At 42.6% G+C, this 13,294-nt stretch overlaps 1 protein-coding gene across 1 annotated transcript in view; it reads right to left on the reverse strand.

The window, feature by feature from the left end:
- Positions 1 to 5,361, reverse strand: part of WWOX (WW domain containing oxidoreductase) — a 1,201,502-nt gene extending 1,196,141 nt beyond the window's left edge. The window contains exon 1 of the mRNA XM_043984741.1: positions 5,025 to 5,361. Coding sequence (XP_043840676.1) covers positions 5,025 to 5,131 — 107 coding nt within the window. The 5' untranslated portion in view covers positions 5,132 to 5,361. The remainder of the gene's footprint in view (positions 1 to 5,024) is intronic.
- Positions 5,362 to 13,294: the final 7,933 nt, after the last annotated feature.

Genomic DNA, 13,294 nt, shown 5'->3' on the forward strand with positions numbered 1-13,294 from the left:
CTTTCAAGGAAAATAATTTATCTGACATGAATATGACCTAAATTACTCAATGTATGATTTAGTTTACCCTCAACCCATAGTTATTTCATTTGTATTCTCTTCTGGTTAACAAAGCTCTCCATCTGTGCACACTGTCATGTCAAAATTAAATTGTTAATTGCATGTGAACCCCTATAAAATCAAACTATTAAAACCATGGCTAAGTAAGTAGATATAGCTTTCTTCCACTGTAAAATGGGAACAGTAATATAACCAACAAATGGGAAAGAGCAGCAGCATAGATACTCCAAAAATAACAGATAATTAAAATATAATTGTTTGTAGTTAGCTTTAGTCACCTTATATTTATTCTGGGAACATATTTACCTACCTGTGGTTTTACTAGGCTATTATCAAAATTAATTTTCACACAACTAAAAACTTGAAGGGTAGGGAAAAGTAGGCCTTGGACAGAAAATACATCCTGAATAATCTATAAAGTGTTTTTTTAATCTATAAATAGAAAATAAGTATTAACTTCAATTGTAAAAATTAAAATTAGTTATAAAAAATCTAGATAAAGTCTAAAAAATGGTTAAAATGTCTGCATCATTTTCTGTGACAAAATGATCTGCATAAATTATACCATTTCAACCTCAGTAACTATATCAGGTAGTTAGTAAAAGTGCTATTAATCCCATTTTACAGATGAGCAAAATGTACTCAAAATAAATTAAATTACTTATGCAAAGTCACACATCTACTAAGCCTTCAAACTAAACCTCTAATCCAGGTATATGGTCATAGATCTACAACCTGGAAGGGAACTTGGAGGTCATCTAACCCAATCTCCTTCTTTTACATGTAGAGAAACTGAGGCCCTAGGAGGCCAAGTTACTTACTTGAATTAACATTGGTAATGTCAGAGACTTGACCCCAGATGCTTGGACACCTGGGCAATTCACTTTCCACCCTGCTGCCAGGGAAGAGCCTAAGGGACAGGAATAAGAAGGCCTGTCTTCAAGTCCTGACTTGGCAGCTTACTAGCCTTGTGATCCAAGGTAAGTCACTTAACCTGACAACCTTTTTTCTTCTATAAAATGTTGATAATATTTTGCACAACTTAGTTTGTAGACCTGTTCATACTATCATAGATTCAGAAGTAGAAATTATGTTAAAGACCCTCTAATCCAATTCCCTCGTTTTTCAGATGAGGAAATTCATCTCAAGTTTCAGAAGCCGGTGAGTGACTTGCCTAGGATAACAGTTATTAACAAGAGTTGAAACTGTTGCCATAAGTCATAGAGATTCTATAATGAGAGATCTGTGAAGTGTTTTGTTTTTGTTTTTTTTAATATTTTGGCAATAGGATTTTTTGTTTGTTTTTTGGGTTTTTTTGGCGGGGAAATGAGGGTCAAGTGACTTGCCCAGGATCACACAGCTAGTTAAGTGTCAAGTGTCTGAGGCTGCATTTGAACTCAGGTCCTCCTGCATCCAGGGCCAGTGCTTTATCCACTGTGCCACCTAGCTGCTCCTTGGTAATAGTTTTTTGACATAAAGGTTTGTAATCCTATATATTTTCTTTTATGCATTAAAAAGCATTGTTCTGAGGAACCCACAGGCTTCTCCCAAGTGGCAAAGGGGTCCATGATGCAAAAAAAGTTAAAAACTCCTCTGGTAGGAGAAGCACTTTCTAAAGAAGTATCATAGAAATGTGAGTTATATTATTATTTGGTATGGCAACTCCAAGTCCCAACGGTCATATAGGTAGGCCCTAAGGGTTGCAAACTCCCAGTCCTGGAGCTGCTTTGGTGATAAATGAAAATGAGCAACCCAAACATTAAGCCCAAAAGTCTTCAAAAACACAAAATGTTTTGGTTTTTACTGAATGGGTACAAAGACCTTCATTACAACTTATACCTGGTTTTGAAGCTCAATAGGTACTTAAAAATCAAGAGATGTTTCCTTTACCTTTTCTCCACTTAGGATACAGTGTTTCACTTCAAATACAAAAATGTTTGGGGAGAAAGATACACATTCTAACGATCTATTTTCTGTCAACATTGTTTCTCTCTCTCTCTCTCTCTCTCTCTCTCTCTCACACACACACACACACACACACACACACAAATCTTTATTCCAATTTCTCTTTTGTTCTTTTTACCCCAAAAGCTGGGGGGCTCTAAAATAATGTGTTATAAAGACAGAAAATAGCTATTCCATTTGATAGGATGAATGTAGCCACTATGTGGCTACAAAGTGTTATCTAGAGTTCCTATTCCTTTATAAAACTCTTTGAATAGTACTGTTCTCTCAAATTATCCAGTTAAAGTTGAGGGAGTTATTAGCTTTTTTTTTTTGGGGGGGGGGGGGTAAGGCAATTGGGGTTAAGGGATTTGCACAGGGTCACACAGCTATAGTGTATATAATGATAGTGTCACATGTCTGAGGCCAGATTTGAACTCAGGTACTCCTGAATCCAGGGCCTATCCACTCTATCCACTGCACCACCTAGCTGCCCCTAGCTTTAAAAAAAAAAAAAACACAAATAACTCCTTTTTATTACTTTAAATATGGAAGCACCATGAGTACAATGGAAAGGGTTCTAGATTTAAAGTCAGACTATCTGGATTTAAATGCCTGTAATGACCTGTGTAACCTTGAACAATTCATAATCTCTGTGCCCTTTTCCCATATCTGTAAAAGGACAGGGTTAGAACAGATGACCTCTGGGGTTCTGTAAAACTGTCATTTGGGCGGGGGGGGGGGGGGGGGGGGGGGGCAGCCAATGACTTAAGTGACTTGCCTAGGGACACACAGCTAGTAATCGTCAAGTGTTTGAGGCCGGATTTGAATCCAGGGCTGGTGCTTTATCCACAGTGCCACCTAGCTGCCCCCAAAACTGTCATTTTATGATCTCGGAACTGTTTTAGGTTGAGGCAGCAGAGAGCCAGCTTTGGGGCTGGAATAGAACTGGATTCAAGTCTCACCACTGACATATACTGGCTTCATGACTGGAGCAAGTAGCTTACCTGCATTGTTAGTCAAGCCTTCATCATCTGGGAGTTCCCTATTTTAAGTAAATTTCAGGTTGCATCCATAGCCTTATGATTTTACATTAAAATAAAAGGGTAAAGGGGCAGCTGGATAGTGAAGTAGATAGAGCACTGGCCCTGGATTCAGGAGCACCCAAGTTCAAATCCAGCCTCAAACACTTACTAGCTGTGTGACCCTGGGCAAGTCACTTAACCCCACTGCCTCCCCCCCAAAAAAATTTTTTTTTAAATAATAATAAAAAGGTGACAAATGAAACTAGAGGCCTGAGGGAACAGTCTATAATGTTCTTTCAAGGTAAAGTAATATGATGGGGAAAAGAACCAATTTATTATTACTTAGGTTCACACAAAGAATTCCAAACCATTGACAGGAAACATCCCTGTAAATAATAATGATCGCATTAGACTAAGAATTTCACTGGAACTCATCTTCTAAGAAACAGGGAATGGGGAGGTGTTCCCTAGACTTCTAGTCAGTACTTCCAAAACCAAGAGTTACAAAGGGCAGCCGGTTTCCTCACTGATTCCTGAGAAACCACCCTTCAGCGACACTTAAAAGTGTGGAACAGCCCACAACATTCCTAGCAAAATGAAGAAGCTGCCCTCAGAGGGTAAAAGGCAAGAGTCCTCTAAAAATCCCTTTTCATATTGATAAGATAGGATAGGTTCAAGAAAATAGGTGGGTAAGCATTGGTGGGATATTGTAGGTATGTGAAAATATTTCGGTGTGGAAGAGTGTAAAGTGGACTAGGCTAGATGCCAGAAAGCAGTCCTAACCCTGCCACTTTCTAACCATGTGACTTTGGGCAAGTTATTTACTATCTCTCCTAACTTACTATGATTCTATGGTGTTATGTGACAGTTTATGACAAGCGTGTGTGACAGTTTGGCTAGACTAATTTGCTCGTTTAAGGCCATTTCTGAATTATTTTTATATCTCTCCCAACAGGGGATTTTACACAAAGTAGATGGCTCTGGGGAGCACTGAACCTGGAGTAAGGAGTAAGGAAGACGAGTTTAAATCTGGCCTCAGACACTTCCTAGCTGAGTGACCCTGGGCAATTCACTTAACCACTGTATGCCTCAGTTTCCTCATCAGTAAAAGGAAAATGCTTGTAGTCCCAGCCCCAGAGTCGTGAGGCTCAAATTAGACAATGTATCAAAGTGGTATGGAAATGTCAGTTAATTTCAGGGTGAAGGGATATGACAGCCTCCATACTCATCACTGTGAGACGGTTGTGAAAATGTGTATCATGGGGCAGGCTAGGTGGTGAAGTGGATAAAGCACCAGCCCTGGATTCAGGAGGACCTGAGTTCAAGTTCGACCTCAGACACTAGACACTTACTAGCTATGTGTCCCTGGGCAAGTCACTTAACCCTCATTGCCCCAAAAGAAAAAAAAAAAGGAAAAAAAGAAAATGTATATCAGTTGTAAGACTGTATTAATAGGGGGAGGTTGTTTCAGTGAGTGAGCACAGTGGGATAGGTGACATGATCAATGAGTGAGAATGTATTACCACATCGGACTTGGAGAGGACCCCCCTTCCTGTTACGCTTTAAATATGTGTGCCTGTTAAGAGCAGTTGTATGTGCACTAGTGTGCACAAGTGCGCGTGGGTGACTGCAGAGGGGTGTGCAAATGCATATGAATTGGGGAGCAGTCACGCAGACACGTGCACTAGTGCGCACAAGTGTGCACGGGCTGCGTAAATGTGGGAGGGGTGGGAGCCGTTGTGCAGACGTGTGCACAAGCGGGCTCCCGGGCGCACGAGTGTGCGGTGTGAGCACGCTGGCGCTCAGGGGAGGCGGGCGCCCGCGCGCCAGCACCAGGGTCTGGGTGCGGGGAAGGGGTGGAGCGGGGGGCAAGGGCACTGCGGGAGACGGGGAGGGTCGGTCTGCAGGGGCAGACGGACGGCGCGGCGCGAGGGCGGCGGCCTCGGAGGTCTGAGAACGGGTGGGGGCGACGGCCCGGCCCCTCCAGCCCCTTACTTGGCGAAGTACACCCAGCCGTCCTTGGTAGTCCTCTCCTCCCAGCCCGGCGGCAGCTCGTCCTCACTGTCGGTGTCGTCCAGACCCGCGTAGCGCAACGCAGCCATGGCGGGAGAGAGGAGCGCTCGCTGCCTCGCCCGGCAAACCGCTCCCCGCCTGGGCACTGGAGCCCAAGCTCAGGCAAACCCCCGGCACGCCGCCGGCTCGGCTCTGTTCGGCTCTGCTCGGCTCCACTCGGGACTCGCCAGCGCGCGACCCGCTGCTCCCCTCACTCTCCCGCGCTCGCGCGCTCTGATCTCCCGGCTTCTCTCGGAGGCCGTCCACCCGCCTCGCTACAAATGGGCATGCGCAAAGCCGCGCCTCCTGTGCTGGCCCAGCTGAGCTACGTCAAGTCTAGGAGGCGGCTACCGAGGAAGTGGCCCTGGGACGGGGAAGCGGCGAAAGCAATATGGCCAAACAGAATAACGGAAAAGGAGGTTTCATTTATCCCCCACTCCCCCTGCCCCCGCTCCTTTTCTACCCGCCTAAAATTCCTGGAAGCTATAACTAGAAGCCAGGCAATCAGCCGAGGCTTTAGGATGAAGACGTCACCGTGATCGCGTGCTCCTGCTGCATTACTGGATGGCCCGTTCAGCATAAGAGCCTGCTGGGAAATGTAGTTCCAGGCAGGACCGAAGGGATGCCGCCATGGCGTGCTGCAGGCTTTCAACTTCCTGGCCAAAATGTACTAATCCTTTAGGGTCAAGGGATGTTTGACCTGCTGTTGGGTTTTACAGCCTGCTCTTCAGATGTTTAATGTGAGCCCTTTATACCCTGGTAATCGGCAAAAGCTACATAGCAGAGCTGGAATTAGGTTGTTGATTGTCCAGGCGTGAAAAAAAATGGGAAAATGTTAATAATGCAGATTAAATTTAAAAGTGTGTTGTACATACATTTTTTTTCCGGGAGCTGGTTGTTAATCACTACCATTTATGCTGCCTAATTAATTTAAAAGATGAAAAAACAAGTTCAAAGAGGGAAATTGTTGCCAGATTCACAAGTGGTACCTAGGGATTCAAACCTCCAACATCAGGTGTCCACTATGATCCAGTGTTTTCTTTATTCCACAAGACTCCTTAGGTGTTTACCTAACCCCAACCTCATTACCCTAATCCTACAGACTTCAAGGGAGAACGGCAAAATTTACGGAGAAGTGATTCCCCACCCAGTCCCCCCTTTCCTAGGCAAATGAATTGCCTGGGGCTGACAGTCTTTGTCATTTCCAGACTCTTGATGGACTTATGGACCTTCCCCCAAGCAACTTATCCCCACCCAGTGTTTCCCACCTTACTCCCTAGACTTTATGTTATTATGTAAAAAGGGTCCACCTACATTAAGTAGTTTCTATTCAGAGTCAGTAGCGTTTATACTTAAATTAGGAGCTGTTCTATTATTTCTTTTGTCAAAGGTTCGTTTACATTAATTAGCTATATGTCGCTCCGGAGCAATCTTTTTGTTCTCTTACCCCATTAAAACCCTATCCTCGGGGCAGCTAGGTGGTGCAGTGGATAAAGCACCGGCTAGCTGTGTGACCCTGGGCAAGTCACTTAACCCCAATTGCCTCACAAAACAAAAACAAAAACAAAAACAAAAACAAAAACAAAAACAAAAACAAAAACCCTATCCTCTGTTCCCTTCTTCCCTAGCTTCTGAGCTTTGCAATACCACGAGCTTCCTCTGCCCCAATTAAAGACCTTATTTCTCCTATACTGATTGTTTCCTTAATCCCCAGGTTAACGCAAGAAAGAAAGATAACCAGTCCCAGAATTGTATGAGCTCAGTTTTACTGAGAACTTGCAAACTGTATACATAAAATACAAACAGAGTAAACTGAAGGAAGGTAATGTCAGAGGAACTTCCTCTTTCCAGAGCTCTAGGATGAGGAAATTTGTTAGGCACTAGACAAACGGCCAGGACTACAGAGGTGTTCAAGGGGCAGAAGTGTGCCGGGCCAGGATAGTCCAACACCAGTGCTATAAAAGAACTGTGCCGGAGAGCAGAACAGAAGGCCAGGGCTAGGACATGTGCCAGACCTTGAAAGAAATGTCATGGGGAAAATGGGATAGGGGGTTAGGGGTTAGGGGTTTGGGGTCCTTAGGATTTCCTCTTTAAAGAATTACACCCTCTTGCACACAAAAGCAGTTAGAATAAGAAGGTAATTTATTTAGGGACAAGGGAGGGAAGGGAAGGGAAGGGAAGGGAAGGGAAGGGAAGGGAAGGGAAGGGAAGGGAAGGGAAGGGAAGGGAAGGGAAGGGAAGGGAAGGGAAGGGAAGGGAAGGGAAGGGAAGGGAAGGGAAGGGAAGGGAAGGGAAGGGAAGGGAAGGGAAGGGAAGGGAAGGGAAGGGAAGGGAAGGGAAGGGAAGGGAAGGGAAGGGAAGGGAAGGGAAGGGAAGGGAAGGGAAGGGAAGGGAAGGGAAGGGAAGGGAAGGGAAGGGAAGGGAAGGGAAGGGAAGGGAAGAGAAATCCTTGGACTTCTCTTGGGGAGAAAGGCATAGAGTGTGCCTCTGAGATATCAATCTCCTCGAGCAGGAGACTGGCAGGTACTTTTATAGAGGACTGATGGGGGGTGGGGATGGGGGGCATTTGACTGTGGAAAATTCCTTTAGTGAGGGAGGACCATCCCCCACTCGTGGTAGCTGGGGAAATTGGGTGAGGGGTGGCTCTGATCTCTCAAGCCATCTCTCTCTTCAGGACACAAAGGCAGCAGCCACACCCAAACATCTCCCCAGGGGTAAGGGAGATCAGAATGAAGGGTAGGGAACTGGTTCCCCTAATGCTTATCTCTCTAGGCATATCTGGCCTCTGGTTTAGTTTCTCAAGGAGAAGATTCCTTGATGTGCCCCAGAGAACTTCTGGGGTACTCTGGGCCCCTTGACAGAAAGGTCAAACCCACAATCCCTTCCTCCCAGAGCCTAGGAGACACAAACTACAGAAACCAATCCTGTAGCACTACTGCTACAAGGTTCTGATCTGCCAGTGCTGGACCACTGTGAGAAAATGGATAATTGTCTCCTCTCAATGAGGATATAACAGTCAATCATATGCCTCCTGACCTATTTTTAGGACAAAGGTCTCAGATCCCCTCTTCCTCTGGTTAACAAAATCACATGGTTCAAGAAGCCCTGGTCTCAATAAGGTCTGCTCCTAAATTATGCCCATATAAGGAAGAATTGATTAGGGATGGGAATACTGCATTCCAATTAGCTAGTAGATTGTAACCCTTGAGTAATCGGACAAATGATGAAAAGGGGGAGGGTCCATTCGCGTTAGGGACTACGGTTTAAAACATAGCCTTCCAGCCCCCATTCTGGGCACCCACTAGCTGCACACTAGGGTGCTCCTTTCTCCTGAGAAGGAAAGAATTGTTGAGAAGAGGATTGTTTTCCCTCATAACCACAAAACTAGGAACAGAGGGAGAAGGACAACACAAATTCAGGAAACTATAGAGGTGGGAGGAAACCCTGTAGAGCACTCCACTAAACCTGAGAAAAAAGCTCAGCATCCAACTGAAGTCATTTCTGTCGGCAGAGACATAGGCTGGTGAACTGTGACTTTCCCAGTGTGGGAAGAGGCTAAGGTTGTTTTGAGATCCAGTCCCAGAGGAAACCATCATCAAGGGGAAAAAATTTTAAAGTGTTAAGGAAAATAAATTGGAACTGGGAAGAGGAGATATTGAAAGTGCCAAAGATCTCAGGAAGAGGAAAACTCAAAAGTCTCTGAACATAAGCAGATTTATCTGATTATTATTATTGTTGTTGTTGTTGTTGTTATTTATCTGCAAATTGACACCTGATAGAAATGTCCTCAAAGTTTAGAAATATGTTCCAGTATCTATGAATAAATATTGCAGAATAAAGGAAAGTGATCCAATGCTTGATGAAATACACCCTGTAGAATGTGAGGAGAATGTGGAACCACAACATGGCATTTCTGGGTGGATTCAAAAGAAAAATGAAAATTAGAGAAGAATGTATGTCCCACCCAGCAAAAATAATAAGAAAAATAGAAAAGCTGGAATCTGTGATGTCAAATCTAACCAAAGAATAAAAGAAAACAATAGATTGTTCATGCAAACACAAAGAAATGAAAGACAATTTAGAAGAGAAGCAAAAAATAATACTTTTTAAAAAAAATGATCACTATCCAAAACATACTGATATAGGACATGTAAAGACAAGCTAAGGATCATAGGTCCCCTAGAAGAACACGACAAGGCAAAAACAAACAAAAAACCTGATCATTATAACATAAGAAATAATAATAATAATAAATTTCCTATAACCTCTCAACCCAGAAAATGAAATTGCAATTGAAAGAACTAATAGAGCATCTCCAGAAAAAAACCAAGGTTGCAATCACTAAGACACAGTGGTCAAATTTAACAATTCCGTTCAGAAACAAGTTCTCCAGTCATCAGGGGAAAGACCTTGAAATATAAAGGAAAGGAAATTCTAATAACACAAGACTATTCTACACCCACAAGAAAATACAGAAGGGAATGGAATAATGTGTTCTGAAGATCAATGAAGCTCAGAATACAACCTAGGGTGACATATCCAGCAAATCTGAGTTTAACCAAAAATTTAAAAAAAAAAAGAGAGAGAGAGAGAGAATTTGAAACATTCTTAGAAAGAGAACCAAAAGTTAGGAGATTATTTGATTCTCAAACACCCCCAGACAACAAAAATTCGGAAGGTGTAAATAAGTGCATCAGTCAAGTACAGCAACAGTAGCAGAGTGACAGCAGAGAGACTAGTAAGAGGCTTTTCTCTAAATGTACTCCAAATAAAAGAGCATTTTAATTCTAACTGGACTGTGTTCGGGTATAATCCTTTACAGAAGAATGCCTAATGACCCCCACCACCTATTTCCTGTGACATGGGGGTGGAGAAAAATTTGGCAATAGAAAGAGGGTATGTATACCTATTTTATATATTTGGGATAGCATAAAAATTTCTTGGGTGAAAGGAGATAGTGAATGGAACAAGTTTAAGAAGCCCTGGTTTAGAGCAAGACCAAGGAACCCAGTAGAACAAATTTCAAAGCAGAGTTCAAACCATCTTTCTAAAACTCCCACCTCCTTCTCCCATCACTTCACCAAACAGTTAACCATGTTGTGTCTTATCTTAATGATATTTTCATCTTTCTTGCCTGTGAAAGAACTAACCAAGGGAAAATCTATTCTGAATGTGACAAGGATTAACTAGTTGTTGGGAAATCTTTTTAGAAAATGAATGACTTCTTGTCACTTTTTTATGATAGCAAAGTAGAAAATCAGGAATAGTGTGACATGCAACCCAGATATGGGGAGCAGATTTCAAAGAATTCATAGAAAGGATCAGTAGGTTCCTATGGATGAGAATTCCATAGTTAAAGTCAGTTCAGGACAGATGAGAACCATTCAAGAATAAAATTCTGAAGAACCAAAGAGGAACAATTATAATGTAATAGGGAGATTAATATGGATATATTGGGAAATCACCAACAAATTTGTATTCAAAGAAGACATATATAGAATATGGAAGTAAGGGCAGGTAGCAGATAACAGATGGTGAACACAAGATTATTCAGTATTGTAAAAATAGTATCAAGAGTGCTAAAATTCAAAGTGAGCCAGGACTGGCAAGAAAACAATGAAAAGAGTTTTTTGTTTAACCACCAGATGGCATTGACAGCTAACTGTCCCTAACTGGACAGAAGTGCTGAGTAAGTGCTGTATTCTCTACTCTTACAAGAGAATGAGCACTCTTTCTTTTAGCTCTATCTCTAAGACAACCCTGAAGATAAGCTTCATGAGGATAGTGACTTTCATTTTTTACTTTATATCTTCGGTGCTTAGCACAGTGCCCAGCACATAGTAGGCACTTAATAAAGGTACATTAATTACTTGGCTGCCAATGCATTTGTGTGAAATTGGGATCTTGTCCATGAGTATACCCCATCAGCTTGCTAAAATGGAGTCTCAGTGTGGAGGATGCCAGAGACTTATATCCAGGAGAATGGTGATAAAGTGGGAAGAAAGTGTATTGGAGAGACTGGAGCATGTGTGGACATTCTTTAAGTGGTTATGTTTGGTCTAGCACATGGATAGGAAGAGCCATTTTCTGTTGGCTGCATTGCCAGAACTATTATAATATAATAATTATTAAATATCATTTGTGATATTCACAATGGAGGGCAATGGAGGGCTCAATGACTCAGAGAGTAGAACCCTAAGGGGAGAGACTTAAAGCTTCCTTCCCCCCTGAGGGCATCTGGGTGTTAAGAAAGGGGGCCTTGTGAGGGAAAACAATCCTCTTCTCAATAATTCTCAGGAACTCAGCAGCAATGGGACAAAGACTCTTTTATTTCCTTCTCCTGAGAAGGAGGCACCCTAGTGTGCAGCTAGTGGGTACCAAGAAAGGGGGCTCACAGTCCCTGTTTTATACCCTAGTCACTAATGGAAATGGACCCTCCCCTTTTTCATTACTGGTCCAATTACTCATGGGCTACATCTACTCGCAAAAACTAGCTAATCAGGGGCAGCAAGATGGCACAGTGGATAAAGCACCGGCCCTGGATTCAGGAGGACCTGAGTTCAAATCTGGCCTCAGACACTTGACACTTACTAGCTGTGTGACCCTGGGCAACTCACTTAACCCCAATTGCCTCGCACACACAAAAAACAAAACAAAAAAAATCCCCAAATAAACAACTAGCTAATCAGTAATATTCCCATCCCTCTTCCTTATATGGGCATAACTCAGAGTGGACCTTATTCTTCCTTATATAGACACAACACAGGAGCAGACCTTACTGAGACCAGGGCTCCTTGAACCATATGTTTTTTGTTTTTTGCAGGGTAATGGGGGTTAAGTGACTTACCCAGAGTCAAACAGCTAGTAAGTGTCAAGTGTCTGAAGCCAGATTTGAACTCAGGTTCTCCTGAATCCAGGGCCGGTGCTTTATCCACTTCACCACCTAGCTGCCCCTGAACCATATGATTTTATTAGCCAGAGGGGGAGGAGGGGATCTGAGATCTTTGTCCTAAAAACAGGTCAGGAGGAGTATGATTGATGGTTACATGCTTATTGAGAGGAGACAACTACCCATTTTCTCACAGACCTCCTTGAGTTTTTTGTTAATTTTTCTTTGTTCTTTGTGCTGAGAGCAAAATCTCTGAACTTGGGAATTTGAAAAGCCAGGAGATTTAGCCACAGAAATCTGGGAGTTCAAATCCATGCTGAGTTTTGTAATTAATGCACCATCAATATCCTGAGGAGCAAGGAGCCAAGAATGATGTTCCTGGGAATGATGTTTAGGACCCCAGCCCTATGGAAGAATTCATCTAACAGCAATGCTGCCTTTAGACTTGAGGTGGGAACAATGACTATGTAATAACTGAGCTGAGTTTTAAACCTAATCACCCTCACTCCCTGAAACTAAGGTGGAGTAGAGAAATAATGTTCCTGAGGTGTTGGGGAAAATAGTTTTATATTCTTGCTATATCTTTGGAGTAGATATTCCTTTGTAAAAAGCAAACAGTATTAAGTGGTCAAATGGAACTAGGGCAGCTTATTGCTGCCCCTCCCTCCCCCCATGGGAAACCAGTAAAGGCTCTAGCTAAGAAAAGAGAAAAGAAGTACCACCTGAATTCTGAAGGGGATATATAATAGGACTGCTCTTGAGGGAGTGGGGGCCAGAGCATACTTTTATTTATTTGTTTGTTTGTTTGTTTATTTATTTTTGTTTTTTGGGCAATGAGGGTTAAGTGACTTGCCCAGGGTCACACAGCTAGTAAGTATTAAGTGTCTGAGACTGGATTTGAACTCAGGTCCTCCTGAATCCAGGGCCGGTGCTTTATCCATTGCACCACCTAGCTGCCCCTAGAGCATACTTTTTACATGTGTATTTATAGATCTACCTAATTAAAACTAACTCTGAGCCCCAAACTGTGCCTACTTCTGAAGACCCAAGTTTCACTAAGTGATAGTCATGTGACTTTGGCAAAATGCTTGGATATTATATTTAGCATTTTGTCAAATAATATATAAAGCAGGGGAGAAAGATATTTGGTGTCTTCCCCCAATCTGTTAATGTAGTCATAGGATATAGATACAGATAATGAAGTATTGATAGGGTAGCCTCAGGTTTCTTTACTGTCTAATTTATCCTGCATACAACTATCAAATAGATATTTCTAAAGCATAAATCTGATCAGGACACTTCCCTGCTGATGAATTTTCATTGG

The sequence above is a fragment of the Dromiciops gliroides genome, chromosome 2 (assembly GCF_019393635.1).
Source record: "Dromiciops gliroides isolate mDroGli1 chromosome 2, mDroGli1.pri, whole genome shotgun sequence".
In the NCBI taxonomy this organism is placed as follows: Eukaryota; Metazoa; Chordata; class Mammalia; order Microbiotheria; family Microbiotheriidae; genus Dromiciops; species Dromiciops gliroides.